Raw genomic sequence first — 17,974 nt, forward strand, 5'->3', positions numbered from 1 at the left:
AATGTATTTATTAATTTTTTAATACATTTGTCTTTATCAAGAATGGGATTTGAGGGGGCGCCCTTAGCTCAGTTGGTAGGGCGTCCCCCCGATGGGCCTCGGCCAGCAGCGGATCCAGGTTCGATTCCAGCCCGCGGTCGTTCTCTGCATGTCACTCCCCTCTCTGCCCCATTTCAACTCTCTCTGCACTATCAATAAAGCATAAAAATGCCCAAAAAATATCTTGGAAAAAAAGAATGGGATTTGAACACACAACCTCTGGGTCTCTAGGGCTCCCGCCATCAGACAGAGCTAGTTCTCAGTCGACTCTAGAACTCTTTCTCCGTGTGATTTCATCTCTGTGCTTAGGATATTGCAGCACAACCTTTGGGATGCAAACCTCCCATTTCAAAGTGTCACTGATCAACCCACCAGGCCACATGTTTTGACACATCGTGACCTGTTCTCCAGGCGCTTTACACTTTTTCTTTGGGGTGTTGAACTTAAAAATTCTCAGGAGAGATCTAGTGGGATTTGAAGCAGTCACCACGAGGTGTGTCTGTGCGGAAGCAGAGTCAAATGACGGGTCAAACGCCCCCTTTCATGGGGACGTGCACAGAGCCTGAAGCCGAAACCCTCGTTCAACATAAGAGGTTGATAACTTCCTTTGTGATACCGGTTAGTTCTGAGCGAGAGTATGTGTCATGTTGAACCAGATCAAAAAAAGAGAGCCGAGCTCTGTTGAGTTTGTTTCGTAGTATACCCCTCTGGTCTCCCAAGCAAGCTTCTATTCTCATGAGCTACTCATCCAGACTACTGTTTCAACAAACAGACACACTTTTTCTGTGTGTTTTGGACCCCTGTAAAGCACTTAGAGTACCTTGAAAAGCGCTATATAATTCCAATCCATTATTATTATTATTCATTATCATTATTTATTCATTACTGCTTACACATCACGTACAGTGTTAAAAGTGGGTAAAAAGGGTAAGCAAAATGAAATCCAACATTTAAAGCAGTTGTTTTAACATTATTGTTTATTCACTGTTGACCTCCATATAAAAATAGTTAACAAAGACGTATTACATCATTACGGTAAAATAAACACATTTAACTCAATTATTAAAGACCTATATTGAATAATAATAATACAAGTAGATGAGCTTCATGCTAGTGGAGTGTGACACAGCGGGCAGCAGTTGTATTTGCTGATCTCCTGCTCCAGAGCGCAGTGTTTACACACACTGCACATCCAGAACTGGTACTCCTGGATGGGAAGGCCTGTTACGATGCATGTGGGTAACTTCCCTTCAGGCCTAGAAAGGGTAAAAATAGAATTAGTTGAAGTTAGGGAACATTATGTTATAGTAGGGACGTAAACAACCTTCCATTATATGGTTAAAAGAAGACAAAGAGCTTTTAGTTTGTTGCATTTAAGTGATGAAAGCATGAACCACATGTCTCTACAGCTCGAACAAGAATCCTTTACAGACCGTATTTCACAGGCCATGTACAGTATTCAGTTGAGTCCACATGGGAAAAATGCAAATAAAAAATATTGTAGAATGACATTGCAAACATTTCTTGTATACCAACCCTTTTAAAACAAAATAATTATGTGATTTTGCAGCTTTACACTAAAAGGTTGAATCAGTGATTCTGAAAAAATGCTTGTTGTAAACACTTTTTTTCAAAAATCATGCTACCTGTCCATACTGTAGACCAGGGGTGGCCAACCCGCGGCTCGCGAGCCGCATGCGGCTCTTTGCCCAGCTTCGTGCGGCTCTTCAGTTCATATCAAATTATGTGATTATAATTTTTTTTTTTTTTTTTTTTTTTATACTTTTTTTTTTGTGTGGGCCTATGTGTGTGCATGTTCGCAAACGTTTCATGCGGCTCTTACGTTCGTTTTACATGTTGTCTATTATTTAATTTTTTATTTTATTAATGTGTATGCCTGTTCGCAAATGTTTAATTGAGGACGCAACATAACGTTCGCAAACGTTTGGTGCGGACGCAACATAAAACTGCCCGCTCAGCTTGGAGGGAGGTTTTCCGTGAGTAAACTATTTGTGTCAAGTTCGCTCCAAAACAGAGTGGGAGAGTTCATATTTTTTGTTGAACGGTATGCCAAGCCATTCTGCCTTATATGCCAGGTGTCATTTGCGCATTTCAAGGCTTCAAATCTTCAGCGCCACTTCAGCTCTCTCCATGCTAAAAGTAAGTCCCACAAAGCAACATACATAGTAAGAGAAAAACGCTATTTTAAATTGTTATATTTTTGTTTGTGGACTTGGTTGAACTGAGAGTGTGTGTGTGAGGCAGTGCACACAATGTTCATTGTTGAAAATGACTGCCCTGTCGTCTTTAGTCCAGTCCTGTCATTATCACAGGGGCGGCCTTAACGATCTGGGGGCCCGTTTCAAGTCCTAGTGTAGGGCCCCCTGTTTTTTTATTTTTTTTTATTTTTTAATAAATAATGCTTGTGCATGCATGTGCAAGCTCCCCGCGAAAATAAAAACGCCCCCCCCCTAAAATCTTACTGACCACCCCAGTGCCCCCCCCCCCCAGTTCAAATGTTATTTTTTATTTTAATTTTATTTTTTTTATTAAATTTTTTTCCTGATATGTATCCTAGTTCAGAGATGATATGTATTTTTTTTTCTTAACTTTTTTTGATAGGTAGTTGCCAAGTTCATCACACAAACGCTCCAATCCACTGATATGAGATCAGTTTGCAATTTTCAATTACTAAATTAATGGTAGGACTGTGGCCACTAGAACTGGTCTCTGGTCAGCAAATGTCTTGAAAACAGCATAAGTGTGCTTGTGACATGCGTGCCACCCATGCATGTGTATAGGCACGTGTCCCAGCAGATTTTTGAAATCTGAATAAAAAAATGTAAGTTTGTAGTTAGCGAGTGTAACATGTTCTTAGCAAGGGCAGACTTTCATAAATAAAGGTTTATTTTTTTAGCAAGATATTTGGTCAAAAGCTAGTGGTCATCCGTCCCTCTGTCCAGTTGTTAGGCATCTGGCTGCTAGCAAGTTATGTTGTCTTGCTAATTTTACTATTCATCTGAGCTGAAATAAATATTGACTTTTTCCTTTATTATCTTCGCGAGAATGCACCAGAATGCTTAGATTACATGTTAAAAACACAAAAAAATCTTCTGGGGGGGGATGCCCCCAGACCCCCCTTCAGGGGTTTAGTTTTCTGACAAACATTACAATGGATACTAACATGATTTGGGCATTTGGGATTATAAATCATCTTTGAATTGGTTGTACAGCATATCACATGACATGCTATTCATTCAGGGGTGCGATGGCCACCCCACACTAACTCTGTGGCCCACCTTGGCCACCCCCAGTCAAAATTTCCTGGAATCGCCACTGTGTGTACCCGTGTGTACGATGTGGCTCTTTGCAGTAACACAGTAAAAAATGTGGCTCTTTGTCTCTGACTGGTTGGCCACCCCTGCTGTAGACAAACTGTGTGTGCGTTGAAAAAACCTGGTTTTAATACACAGCCTAGGCTCTGTAAAACAAATTCCAGCTCACACACAGTATGGACAGGTAGCAAAGCGTAAGGAGATATTCACTGAGTTTGTCAAAAAGTCATTTGATAAGTGTTCTCCAGAATCACTGACTCCACCATTAAACAACGTTCTGTCCTATCAGTGTTTGAGCCTCACCCCTCTGCCGATGGGTCCAGCTCCATTGTGCGGCCGTCCTTAGGGGAATGCTTGGTAAAGATCTCCAGGGACAGGTCCTCATAGAGCTGCCTGTGTTCAGGCTCCAGACTGTCCAGAGACTCCAGCTTGATGAAGGCCTGGGAGCAGGTCCCAAAGGCCCGGTTGGCTGTGGAGCACACGGCCAGCAGAGAGTAGATCTCCACCGGTGGGATGATGTCCTCATACTCACGCAGGTGAAGGGCTGTAAAGATTGGAGAGAGACAGTGAGTACTTCTACTCCGTTTGGTATCATAGGAAACTCATTTCCTCCCTGCGCTCCAATACCCATACTTCCATGCTATTTAGCACACCAGAAAAAGATTAAGGATGTCCCAAAACATGCAACCAAATTGCAGTACACCAAAAAATACCCAGATGTTCTTCTATATCTGGTTGCATTAGGCATTTACAGTGTTCAAGCTAGCAAGTTTTTGTTGGCTGTTTTGACCAACAATCATTGCACAGCAGAAGTGACGTCACATTGACTGAACTGCAGAGAGATGACAACCAGTGGTGAGGCAGATAAATAAGCACAATGACAAAATACTATCCTAATGGTATTCATACTGCATTCAAACTGCATTCTTTTTGAGGGCAGCAGCAGTATGTAATATAGTAAAAAGACAAAGTAAGCCATTTTGAAATTATATGGTAAGCCGCAAAAGCTCAGTCCATTTAGATTTAGGTTTGTGGGACAGTCAGGGGACTTTGATCCGATGACCAAACATTTAGGAGAAAGCATTGATTGGATAATTAAAAGGATCCGGTGTAATGAGGCTTTAACTGAGTCACTTAGAGCAGGGAGTAAAATCAATATTTACTTATTACAAGATTTGTCAAGGTGCTCTCTTTATTTTAAATAGTTTGCATAGCTAGGAAGATATCGAACTCATGACTGAACACTTGCCTTCTTGTTTACAAAAATAATATGGTATCTATTATAATTTGAAAATAACATCTACTTCACAATGTGTGGAAAGACAACCTGGGCAATACTTACATTTATGAATTTGTTTTCTTAATAAATGTGAAAATCAAGAAAAGTATAAACAATGGAATTAATTATATAGATTAAATAATATCTCATGGACTGAACTCCTGTCTATGAGTAGCTGTGGAAATACTGTATATTAACCAATACATGTTGTTAATGTGTCTAATGTAATTGGGTACCTTTATATTGAGTCTATGTTTGGTACCTGTGCGCATGGCGTTTTCCATGTAGCCTTCATAGAGTTGCCTCTGAGCGAGCAGGAAGAAGTGATAGGCCTCCGCTCCACGCCAAGCATTGTCCACAAAACGATTGTCTGACGAGGTTGCATCTTCCTCAAGCAGCCCGGCAAGAGCAAATGTTGCCTGATTACAGAAAATGAAGGTTACACACAGCATACTGTCTACTGTGTACCAGTAACATATAGTATAGTGTATATATAAAGCAAAGTGTAAAATATTACCTCGGACTTCTTCCCCTTGGCTTTGCTCTGCTGGGACATCTTCACCTGCTCGTGGTAGTTTTCAACCAGATGGGCTGCCAGCACATAGAGCTTCTTCACACGCAGTGGTCGGGTCCTTTTCTCTGCCTCCACATCAGCTATCTGGAACAGCCACAAGTTACAACGTACGTGCCAACAAAATGTCATTCCAGAAATGAATCCTCTACATACAATATATATTTTTGCTAAAAATCTGAAAAACTTTTCTCAAATTAATAGTAAATTTTTAAAGATTTGTTTCATAACACAGAAACAGGAATAATGGTATGATTCATATTGATTCAATTTATTTATTAAAATGTTGCTGTTAAAGAGAGCCAATGGAGGCTGGAAATACACTCGTTAATTTCAGCTCAGCTCAAATTAGTTTTATAATTTTGAGACAGACAATGTGAATGCAGAAGCCACATGACACATCATGTTTTTTTTTAAATTGTGTTAGTTTTTTCATTAAGAAACTCAAAAGCAATGAACATGAAAACATTAAGTCACCTACCTTGAACATAAGTTTGGCTGCGTCCAGAAAATGGTGGGCTTTCCGATACAATTCCACCGCCTCTAAGGTTTTATTCTTGTCAAGAAGATGAGAAGCATATTTGGAAAGCAGAGATTTGATCTCCTTCATGTTGTGGGTCCGGGCCAGTTCCACCGCTTTGTTCCACTGTGACAAAATGACAATATTCAATCAAAAGCAGAATGACAACACCATTACTCCTGTAGCCTTTTAAATACAGTAGGCTACTTATCAAAATATTCTGAAATTATAATTAAAATTAACTGCAACATTTACCGTACTTTTAATAATATTTCACTGAAAATGTATATGTAACTAATATCCCTTAAGAGGAAGCAAATAACTGACATCCTGTTTTGTTATAAACATAACATTTGTGCAGCAGGACTAACTGTGTGATTGGAGGTAGTTGAGACTGCTAACGTCTTATTCTATTTGATCAAAAGAGGCTTGATTACCGCACACATTTATTGTCCTTTTAAACTACATCCGGCATTTTTTACACAGTAACAGCTTGAGCTTACATTACTTTTGTACAGAAAGGTATTTCTCTTTCTGAAGCCAAACCTGAACAGAGAAGACGAGGACAACCATTTTCGCCTTGCGCCAAATGTTAGAATTGACATTGGAAGAGCGTAGTTTGAGAGCAGCATTCACACTCTAGGGCTAAATATCACTCAGGAGGAGGATGGGAGTGGGAGGACATCAGGTGCCATGGTGACTGCTCTGTGGTCTAAAGCCGTTATAGTGTGTGTGTGTGTGTGTGTGTGTGTGTGTGTGTGTGTGGGTGTGTGTGTGTGTGTGTGTGTGTGTGTGTTGACTTTTGAAGATGGCTGAGGGTATGCCGTACGTCTTCAGAGTGTCACTCAAGAGATAATGGCGCCACCAAGTTTTCTGTCTGTCTCTCACCTGGTTCAGATGGACACAGGTGTCGACGGCAGCTTTGGGCTGGTTGCACCTCAGGTAGGCGCTCACGGCCTGCTCACACATGCCCACGTTGGAAAACATCTGTCCAATCTCCTACAACATACACATAGAGAATGGCAATAGAGGAGTTATTGTACAGTTGGCTTTATTTAAAAACGTACACATTTAAAATTTCTGAAACGTACACACAGAGCATATCAGAGTTACTTTTGGTCAAAACTGAACATTTGGCTCACCGGTAATAGTTTGTGATTCTCTGGCAGCAGGGCGGTCAGCCTTTCAAGGCCGTCGTAGTCCTCTAACATGTAGTAGCATTCTGCCAGCCTCTCCTGGTTACGGCCCTGAAGGTAGTACTGCACTGCATTCACCCTTCAAACACAGAGGATTTATATTTAAAAACTTATTATGAGACGGTGTTTTCCTATTATGCATCCACTTTTTCATGTTTTTTTAAACATGAGAAAAAAACAACCCTATCTCTTTTTCTCCAACTCCACCTTTCTGAACACCTGTGTTAAAAAGCCAAGGTTGGATTAATCTCCCCTTATGATGTCATAAGAAAGGAAGCCACGCCCCCTCATTACAAACATTACATAGCACTACCTCCACCTGTAATAAGCAAGCGTTTCAGACAGAGGCTTGAAAGAAGAGATTTAGCAATGACACTGTGAGACATACAAAGGGTTTTTTTCGAGACCCTGAACAATGAAAACTGTCTAGTAGAAACCCAAATTACTATATTGATCCTGAAAATGAGCATAATATGTTACCTTTTATGCTTGGGCTATACTATACAACATTCTGGCAATAATGATGAAAATGAAAATGTGAGCGTTTGTATTTGCATTATCGGAATATTTTTAAAGATCTACGCCACTCCAATAAAGGGGAAAGAATGTTTCAATACCACTTCTGTCTGTCAGCAAAGTAGTCTCCAATTGCATTGTAGGCCTGTTCCAGCAGAGCGTCGTCACAGTCTCCAGAGCCAGTTTTGAGCAGCTGCAGCACCCTGAACCAGTCTCCCAGCTTTATCCTCAGGCTGATGGCCAGGTCCCTACAACAGATAAATCAACCATTGGCTACCATGCTAAAAATCAGTGGCGTAAGGCAACACTTACATTTAATGTGACAAATGGAAACAATAAATTAATACATTTGTGGAAGTTTTCTTATGACACCCTCAAATATGCCCCAAGAACATACAGTATATATATGGCTAAATGTACCTGCGATCCATATCCAGGTACATGCGCTCGGCCTCCTCAAAGCTGCCAAAGTAGGCTGCCACCTCGGCCTGCTTCATGGGCTCACTCTGCAGGTTGCCCAGGCGCTTGACCAACTCGATGCCCTGGTAGTCTTTGCAGCGGACGAAGGCCTGCTCTGCCGTCTTCAGGTCCAGCTTCTGGAGCGCCGCTTCAGCCAGCAGACGCCTGATAGGGTCATAATGGAGAGGGAGGGGCAGGTTGTTAATATCCCCTGTACTGCCACATTCCAATGATGTGTTTGCATTAGTCCTTATACTCACTTTAACTCATTTAGAAGAACGTGTACGGTGATTAAAAATAACTGGTATGGATCAATTAAGATGTGTGCAGTCACTCACCTATCCATGACCAAGCCTGTTACCTTTGACCAATATTATGTAGGTGCTTTTTTATTAACCAGATAATTGTCTGTAATCAACCCATCTGTGTCAAAGTCAATGATTATTCTATAATTCTTTGAGATGAGTGCAAAGACTATCCTCCAAATGACAAATGGCTTCTGGAAAAGGAAGGGCCATCTTTTGATGTTGCCAGATTTTGAGGCATGCTGCAAGAAATAACACACCAGCCAGAGAACACACAGAAGCTACAGCGAATCACACAACCGCTTCATAAGATTTCTCTTTTGGACTGCTATAATCCTCCCACACCAGCATTAGGTTAATGCTATCATGAAAGAGTTTAGTCCCAGAAGCTGTTAATTGGTGCTAACCTTACAAGAACCTTGTGCCTTATGTTCGACATATACAACTTAAGAATGTTGAGAATTGATTTTGCTGCTTTATATCATCACATCAAAATACAATAAATACAGTGATTCATTAGTAATAAAAGCTTTACATTTGGCTGTAAGAAGTGATGTTTTTGTTTCAACCAGAAACAGAAAAAGGAATTGGACTGAAGTATTGTACACAATAGATCACAGTGTCAACAAACTCCAAAATGGATTGTGTTCTTCAAATATTGTACTTCAAAATATGAATCAGATAAACTGCCTTATTATAAAGGTTGTGCAATAACCAGCACTCTGGGAGTTTATTTTCCTGACCGAGACAAAGATTTTGCCCGTCTGTGTGGATTTTGGTGCACAGGAATAAAAAGATAAATAAAAAAAAATTAAAAATTCTGCTTTGTTCATTGTGCTTGCATGATTAGAATAGGGACTTTGAAAATCAAAGCCATGTGTGAGGTTGCATAAAAAGTTGACATGCTAATATTGCCTTTACCAGAGTCTCGGGTGTGGATTGTCTTCAATGAACTGCGAGGCATCTTCAATCCCCACTTTCTCAATCAATGCACGGCTGTCCCTCAGGGAACGGATTTCAAAGTTGATGAGGTTGTCTTTGTTTGGCCTCTCCGGGTCCTGTTGAGAAAGACATGTGCACATCTGAGCAACTTTCAAGAAACAACAACAAAAGTTACTACGTTTTGGGCTCAGCTTTTTGTTACACTTTTGTTACAGCTTATTGTTACATTATCGACCAGTTATTACTACAAGATCGTTAGTCAACACATCGGTAACTTCAAGACAACAGTAAAATCTTGACCAAAGGTTCACCTTCATGATTTCATCAAGCAGGACGGATTTGATTTCCAGGTCCTCAAAGTTGCAAATGTATCCAGATGTCTGGATTGGTTCCTGCGTTTTAAAGATTTAATACATTAATGCAACAGGTGCAAAAGGTTTGTTCAGAATAATAAGACACCGTCACACAAACTCCGGAGCACTCACTTCTGGGTCTAGGTTCCTGAAGACATACATCCTGGTCTTCTCCATCATGGCAAACAGGTCTGGATTGTCATTGGCCCACTTCATGTCCCAAACATCCTTACGTTCAAACTTGGAAGGATCTCCTGCAGTCGCCTGGTCTCCTGCACTGTCGTCGGTGGCCGAGCGAACTTCCAGATCCAACAACGTCAGCACGCCGGAGATGTCGATTATGGCCAGACGACTGAGGAAAAGAATCATTAGATTTTATGTGACAGCACTGCACAGGTGAACTTCAACTCAAATTTGCTTGAGATATCTGTACAGCAACAGGTTTAATGGGCGTATTAATGCTTGCCTGGAGTTGCAGTTCACTGACAGATAGTAGGCTCTGTGGTTCAAAGTGTATTTCTGGATGAGAACGACATTTGGGAGGCTGTATTTATGGATGGTGCCAGACTCACGGCCCTGTAAGCAAACACACACACACACTCAATCTCATACTTTACTTTATTTCACTTTTCGATTCAAAATTGTATAATTCAAAGACAGATGAACATACCACTATCAGGGTCTTATCTGTTGCTGTAATACAACAAATGGGATCTCGAGTTGCCTGAAAAAACACAGAAACAAACCATAACAATTTATATTAATTAAATATAGTAAAACTATCTTTTATTGACATTGAGTGTTTGTTTGCATGTGAACAATTGTCCTGAATAGGCCTTCACATACAGTAGATAGAAGAATTAAATAAAAATATAAGAAATATTTGTACAATAAAGTTTGATCTTGTGCTACAACCTGGATGTTACCAAACAACTTGAGAGGTGAAAAATGTCTCTTACTGTGAAGGCCTTTGCAAAATCTGGACTGCTGTCACTGGCTGCAGATGGATTGCTGTCTATGTGATAAACCCTAGACAGGCAGGAAGGGAGAACAAATGAGAGAGATCCAGAGGAGACAGCCAGACAGATAAATAGTTTGCCCTTTTCACTGAGGTGAACTGTGGTCCAGGTGCTAGCATGGCCCTGGCAGAACATTGGGTCATGCCCAGCCTGCCTGGAACCGTTAATGGCATTTGGTTCAAGATGAATGACTCCTTTACAAGGCACTGGCAGCGCCCAACACCCTGCACTCAAACAGTGAGCCAGTCAACCCCAAGGCTTCATCCGCTGACTCACAGAAGCTAGCCTCACGATTATCTTGCCTTCCTGTAACTTTCCATGATGGGGTTTGATGTGTGCTGTAAGTTCTGATGTGGGTGTTAGATTTTGTCCCCATCCTCTACCTGCCTTTATTAAAGGCCCTGTAAACCCAAATCCATTCAATCCTTCTACCTATGTCATTATGGGAGTTATAGTTGCATAGTAAGCATTTGATAAGAGTTAGCCCTATTAATCAAACTAAATGAAAGATTATGGTCATTGAAGTTTGATGACGGTAAAAAAAAAAAATCTGTTTTTAACCAAGTTTTACAATATTCACAGGAACATTCATTTTCAATCAGATGTTTCTATAAAAGCTTATCAAGACAACACACTAAGATATAATTGAATGATTATTACTATTTTAGACCAGGTTTACAGAGGCTTCAAATACAGTTCTTGTGACATCCTGTTGAGAGGCAGTTCCATTGTACTGTAGATGTGTGACTGATTCCTGAATTAAACTCACCTCTCTCTTCCCTCCTTCTTAGTTCTGGTCACCTGGTTGATCTCCATGGCAGTTAGCTTCTTGGCCACTCTGTACTGCCACAGGTAGAACGCCTCTTTGGATGCAGCGATGACGTGGGTCTTGGTCATGGTGACAAACAGTGGATCTGGACCAAGTATACAAGGGGACAGACTTATTAACAATGATACAGATCAATGCAGAGTGTACATAGTGTCCCAATTCATTTCCCATTGACCAGCTTCCTCACATCACATTTTGAATACAGAGGATTGTGTTACTACCTATGTCACCAAGCGAAAGGTTTTCAATTGATTTTGTTCATTTCAAACCATAAAGTTTCATTACATACTGTAAACATATAAAGGAATAAGGTATTCACATTGTATTTGGGTGGTGAGAAGTTAGATAAGATACGATTTATTCTCTTGCAGTAAACAACACCAAATTAAAAAATTGGCAAACTAATGTTTGTAAATCCATGTTAATCTTTTCCAGCTACTTTGTGTTGTTAAACATGGCTATACTGTATACTTCTTATCTATTATTATTATTATTATTATAAATTATGTTCTGTAACTTAGAACTACAAACATTGTGTGCATATTTTCTGCATAGACACGTACAAGAAAATAATACAGTGTGTTCTCAGATAAGACATAATGAATGGAGACACTTCCAAAAGGCACATACTTGAAGCCTTTTATTATTTACCAAGGTGGGATACCTGCAAGCCATTCAGACCACTGAGGCGTGTGAAGTGTCTTGGTCTGAGCTTCTCAGCAAACATTTGGCCATGATGTCACACAGACACAGAATGCTGAATATTTGTGAGATATAAAGACGCCCATGCAGTGCTAGCTTTCTATTTGCTATAGTAGGCTGTGGTGGGCCCATGAAGGATGTAACAGGTGGCAGAATGCCAGCAGGTATTTCTCAATATGCAGAGTGCAATCTCTCACATTGGTTTGTAGGAACACACACACCTTTATGGAATTTAGAGTTTGATCAACCCACTGCAGTGCAGCAAGGAGTTAATTACAAAGTTGAATTCTGTAATTCTGTACGCAAGCTTGCAGGCCACATGACTTGTTTAGTAGATGGTATTATGGAGCATACTATATTCACTTTAAAGGTCACATAGTATACTCATTTTCAGGTTCAAAACTGCAATTTTGGTTTCTACTAGAAACTGTTTACATGGTGTAGCGTCCAAACAAAACTTTATATTTCTCACAGTGCCATAGCTGAATCTCCTCTTTTCAGCCCCTGTCTGAAATGCTCTGTTTTAGTGCCTGTCTCTTTAAGCCCTGTCTTTCAAAAAGCGCAGCCTGCTCTGATTGGCCTTAAATCTAACTGTCAGTTCTATCGGAGCCCTAAATTAAAGTGCACCTATTATGCTTTTTCCTCCTTTCTGACCTATAAGCGTTGTAATAATGTTTAATAGTCATATTAAATGATACCAAAGTGTCAACTAATGGCGTACATGCATTTAGACATGCATTAAGACGTATTCCCTGCTTATTGTCTGGGATGGCTGTCCACTACGCTCAAAACTAGTCCCTAATTTCCTGATTGCGTTACCTGAACAACACGGATTTTCCATGTATGGTAATGATGCTAAACGCTCAGGCCCGTCCCTGCCCCTCCCTCCCCTGCCTGCTCAAATCTGCCCGCACTATCACTCCAGTCTGCTCTTTTCACTTCACAGTGTAGCTTATAGGTCCATGAAGTGTAGCGGTGAAGCTAGGGGGCTGTGCCTGTTGCCACCAGGTTGCAACGAGGCAAGCAATGCCAGTGTGAGAAATTACAAGGGATTTTTGTGGACTACACCATAAAAACAGTTTCTGATAGTCACAAAGGAAAAAATCTGAACCCAAAAAATAGCATAATATAGGATCTTAATTGTTGAAAAACCATTGAAAGGTGCATTTTGCATAATAGGTGACCATAAAGGCTATCTTGAGAAGAAAATGCAATTAAAGTGGCTTCATAATATAAATATGTCTCCCGTTAGTGTATGAACTTACCAATATCAATGTACTTTGAGTCCAACGGAGTCCCAATGGAGTTGCACAGAATCAGGACGTACTGAAAAACACAAGAGTTGCCCAACATTATTCTACGGGTCAATTTATGGTCCTTTTAAACAAATGAAATTCCTAATTTTGACGTGTGGTTTTAATAGTGCATTACCCTTGCTTGACTCCCCGTCTCTAACTCTGCATCCTCCTTTTGTGGCAAGGAAGTATAAAAACGGGAGGCAAGACAGCAGAGGAACATTTGTGATCCTTACTATTACAGCTAACTCTATATCTTCTATTATATATACAGTTAGAATTGATCTTTCAAAAGCAATAGCTATGCTTGTCTAAAGTCAACCTGCAATATTTTATAGATGATTACAATCCTGTTTCTTTGTTTACCTGTCTCTGTTGCTATGGTAGCACATGTAATACAGAGGTGTTTGTACCTGAGGTGTGGTGTCATCTGCCTTGCTGGCTAGGATGCAGAAGTCTCCTGAAGTAGTGATGGACATCAAGCTCTTGACGTACTTCACAAACTTCTCGTTGTTTTTGGTGTCCCAGAATACCACACAGTACTCTTGGCGCTCTGGCTTTGTGTAGGCGTACACCACTGTGCTGCAACAGTAGCCCCACTGCAAGGAAACATAAATGACCTATTACACCTTTTACACTAGATTCATGCATTTTATTCATTTTATTTGGGCCAAATTGATATGCTTTAAATCACATGGTTGATTTCAGTGTGTGAAAATAGACAGGAGGATGTGAACCAAATTTTTTGGGACATATTTTGCAAACATGGCAAACACAGTTAGCTGCTCCATAAAATTCAAAACTATTTTTAGGCACTCATGAATAAATGGAAAAGGTAAGCAATGCTCCAATATAATCCAAACATCAAATTGATAAAGACCAATTAAATGATAATGTCACACAGATTTTACTTGATCTCTCTGCCGTGTGCTGGCAACTGGCAAGACTTAACCATTCTTGTGCAAGATCAAGTGTAGGTCTCCTCTGTCTAAGAGTCATTAGAATTGTTTATTTACCAAAAACTTGAATTTACCTTGTAGTCTGGTCTTATGTTTGCAAAGTAGATGTAGGAGTCGACAGCCAGGCCAATACGCAGCCCTCCTCCCTCCCAGCCAACTCCTGTCATCTGCTTCCCGGGAACCTTCAGAGTTCTCAGGTGCTGTTTAAACAACAAAAATAGTGTGAGTGCAACGTAGCATTTTTCATAAATGTTTAAACCAACTAACAATGTCCGATGGCACATAACAGAGGCTGGCATTGAATATATTAAATTCTTAATTTAAATACACATGTTTGGTCTCATACATTATCCTTACAGGAACACATTATCTAATCTTCATGGATAAAAACCCTGTGTTAGTAAGGGAGTAGAAAAAATTCTTCAAGCTCACCTCTCCAAATGGTGTGTAGAACTGCACCACATTGACTTCTTTCTCCACATTTAAAGCTCTGAGAGAACCTGCCACGGCCAGCACACTGCCACAATGATTCCACTGGATGCTGACCACATTCATCTGACTGTCGATAGTCACTGGATCTAAGGTAGAAGGGACGGCATAGCATAGCTCATCACCACTGGTAAACATGTCATTGACGTGTGTAAACCTGGAGAATGTGCTGCAGGAATTTCCTCTCCTTACTTTCGTCATTCTCGTAGCGCATGATCTGGCCTTTTCCATTGTCGAAACAGATGGCGAGACACGGACAGTCTGGTTCGATGTAACCACCCGTGCCCGCGTACCAATGGATACCTGCTATGCTCACAGCTCCAGTCGAGTGGGTGAGACAGGTGATTGTCATTTTCATCTGAAACATGGATGACATGGATCATAACAAAAGTCACATTATGCTCATATGTAATCAGTAAAAGTGAACATATGATAGGCTCTGATGTGTTTGAAATAAATGTATTTTTCCTTATCACTAGAATTTGCCACGGAGGAATTTTCAAGTAGGTCAACAATTCTTTTTGGATGATTCAAAAGATTAAATCTCATGTGTTGCCCCACAGTATGCCCTCTGACATTGTAACATAATAGATTCTTCCTAAACTTGCTGTTTCTATGTGCACTGAAAGCCTGCACCTATGAAAATACCATGTGCATTGGCACTCCCCTTGCACACTTGATTCTGCTTTCAACTTTCATTCATATTTGTGAAATTAGCATACTTTGAGTCATGGAGCATACTGCTACAGGAGCACATAATAAAGTGAACCAACATTTCAATATGCACTCACAATGAAGTTCCCTTGATTGTCGTAGATTTGGACTTCCCCGTTGGCCATGCCGAAGAGGAGGATCTTGCTGTCTGGTGACCATGCCACATGAGCAAGCTGATTTCCCTTTAGTTCCTTCCCCCAAATCCTGTTTCCTACAAAAATGTTAATAAAATAAAACAAAATAAAACAAAGACAAGATCATTTATCATCCTGTACTCATTCCTTCAGTATGTGAACAAAGCCAGGGCAACCTGGGTAATGATTTTATACTTAATCTAATTGGAACTACATTGTGATGTATTGCCATTTATTCCATATTTATCAATAACTCAGTTTTTACCATCTACAGATCCAACAATGACCGCTCCATCTTCATAAACGATGCAGATCTTCTGACCGTCAGCGTTCCAGCTCATGCTCCTCACCACCGACTTGTTGCGGTTGTTGATCATCTCCTCGTACCATGCGCCTTTGGAAGGGGCAAAGACAACCAACCATAAGAGCCACATTCATTACAAGGCAACTTGAATGTATAGTTTGCCAGAAGAAGTCACCTTTGTAGAGCATCCACACGATGATGAGTCCATTCTGGTCACTGGTTGTCAGCTTTTCATACTGTTCGTTCCATGTGACCACTTGTACTGCGCCTGCAAGTGTAGCAATCATAAAGTGTCAGATAATTATACTATACTGTATTATACTTGCACTTTAAGTCTCAATTTCGTTTTGTGCACACTGCCTGTAACTAACATTGTGTAGTAAAAACAATTCAATAACTACTTCATATAACTCACCACTGTGTCCTTCTAGAGTCTGGTTCATAGACAGATTACTGGGTGCAGCAAGACCTTTAAGTTTGGCATCATCTGTAGACAAGGGAATTAAAAAATAAAACAGATCAGGTTCAGAACTTCTACAATGTTCAAGCAATTAGAACGTTTACCAGCCAACAGCATTGGAACAGTAGTCTGTAGATTAATAGCAGCATTGTTTCTTTCACTTTACTGTTGGCCGTCGTCTCTGTTTTTCTCATTAACATAATAACAGTGGCTCTGTCCAACAGACTTAGTGGACAAGGTGGTACCATTTCTACTTACAGTGACTTGACACTGAGGCACCAGAAGAGAGCCAAAAAGCTTGTGAACATTTTAGAAGATTTCTTAAACAGTGTAATTCTCAAATCTCAATACATGGGTGTTAAATAAAGGCTTTGATGGTGAACGACCAACTGTACTGTACCATACAGCAAAATAAAAGCAATACATAAAATACATGTGTAGAAAATTACATGTGAACAAGGTCACTGTTGCAGAACACTCCCAGCCAACAAATGAGTGTATGATCAAAAGTGGATTTTTTTTTAAAATAACATGATCTTTCTTGTAACTTTTAAATGTAATTTAAGTAATAGTATGCTATCAAGACAATAGTCAAACAACCCTGTATTGTGTGTCACATGTGTTTCATATGTTATATATTTCCTGGTTAAGATGATTCTGGTTGTCATATAAATGCACACACGTCTAGGCTCTCAGACCAGGAGTGGCCAGACATACAGTAGCCTGGAAATAATGAGTGTGTGAACCAGGTCTGTGAAGGCTGTCACTGCCAACTCACCTGTCTGAGATTCAAGCTTGAGCACCCTGAGGAGACCGTCGTCTCCTCCACAGGCAATAAAGCCTTGGTCTTTGTTCCAGGAGACACATTTCAGGTGAATATTGTTCGGGATAGCAATCTAGAAAACACGGAATTATCAAAGCCACGTCGTTACATTTTGTCTGTGTCTTATTATGTGACGTATTGACAGTGGGTTCGGTAAGTGGCACAGTACGAGAGGGTGTAGCACTTACCTTCTTGCTGAGGTAGATGAACATTGTGGTGGTGATAACGTTACAGACCCCTCTCAAACCAAAATAACTTGCTAACAGCGTAGTTAGTCAAGTTCACATAACGAGTAATTAACCAAATGTTAATAAAGATAACAACACAGCTAAGTGAGCTAACTTTTGGAACCTAGCTACATCGCACAGCCTCAGTATGGTGAGTGTAACGTTAGCCTAAACCGTTAGCTTTGCTAGTTACCTAAAAACAGCTCTACCGAGCACCATAGCGATATAATTAAGAGTCCGGCTATGACTAAGACGAATAAAGTTAAGACATATATTGTTCAAATTCGACGTTTCGGGGTTTATTAGAAGAATCTACTACTACCACTGGACTGTGGCTTCCCTTGGTCTCCCTTAGTAACCGTAAACCGGAAGAGCTGGGTATGAGGTCTTTCTGGTATTTGTAGTTTTTTTCCTCCTTGCGCTCTGGCGAAAGGCACTCTCACTGATGAGACGTAAATATTTATATATTTTTTTATTTGAGGCATTTTGAGAAAAAGCTTCTGT

At 40.3% G+C, this 17,974-nt stretch overlaps 1 protein-coding gene across 2 annotated transcripts; it reads right to left on the reverse strand.

Moving 5' to 3' along the window:
• Positions 1 to 1,036: 1,036 nt before the first annotated feature.
• On the reverse strand, positions 1,037 to 17,515 carry wdr35 (WD repeat domain 35). 2 transcript variants are annotated; one of them, XM_080041905.1, is made up of 28 exons: positions 17,432 to 17,515; positions 17,199 to 17,316; positions 16,376 to 16,447; positions 16,136 to 16,228; positions 15,922 to 16,050; positions 15,600 to 15,733; positions 15,001 to 15,166; positions 14,752 to 14,897; positions 14,394 to 14,519; positions 13,774 to 13,959; positions 13,497 to 13,532; positions 13,331 to 13,391; positions 11,304 to 11,448; positions 10,475 to 10,544; positions 10,186 to 10,239; positions 9,982 to 10,091; positions 9,648 to 9,867; positions 9,474 to 9,554; positions 9,142 to 9,278; positions 7,877 to 8,080; positions 7,558 to 7,704; positions 6,887 to 7,019; positions 6,633 to 6,743; positions 5,706 to 5,870; positions 5,171 to 5,311; positions 4,916 to 5,072; positions 3,678 to 3,918; positions 1,037 to 1,295 (listed from the first exon to the last, which is right to left on the reverse strand). In XM_080041905.1, the coding sequence occupies exons 1-28, from the start codon at positions 17,453 to 17,455 to the stop codon at positions 1,145 to 1,147; spliced, it is 3,558 nt and encodes a 1,185-aa protein (XP_079898031.1). In that variant the 5' UTR covers positions 17,456 to 17,515; the 3' UTR covers positions 1,037 to 1,144. The 2 variants fall into 2 exon arrangements, with proteins under 2 accessions (XP_079898031.1, XP_079898032.1); XM_080041906.1 differs by lacking the exon at positions 13,497 to 13,532.
• Between the last annotated feature and the right edge of the window lie 459 nt (positions 17,516 to 17,974).

The sequence above is a fragment of the Ammodytes marinus genome (genome assembly GCF_949987685.1).
Source record: "Ammodytes marinus genome assembly, chromosome: 15".
In the NCBI taxonomy this organism is placed as follows: Eukaryota; Metazoa; Chordata; class Actinopteri; order Uranoscopiformes; family Ammodytidae; genus Ammodytes; species Ammodytes marinus.

Bases quoted from the DNA above. Each gene is read 5' to 3' on its own strand.
- wdr35 (XM_080041905.1), bottom strand. From the start codon at position 17,455: ATGTTCATCTACCTCAGCAAGAAG. The intron at 13,960-14,393 runs GTAAATTCAAGT...GTTTCCTTGCAG, and splicing joins ACATAAGACCAGACTACAAG to TGGGGCTACTGTTGCAGCAC. The intron at 9,279-9,473 runs GTGAACCTTTGG...CTTTCTCAACAG, and splicing joins TGCTTGATGAAATCATGAAG to GACCCGGAGAGGCCAAACAA.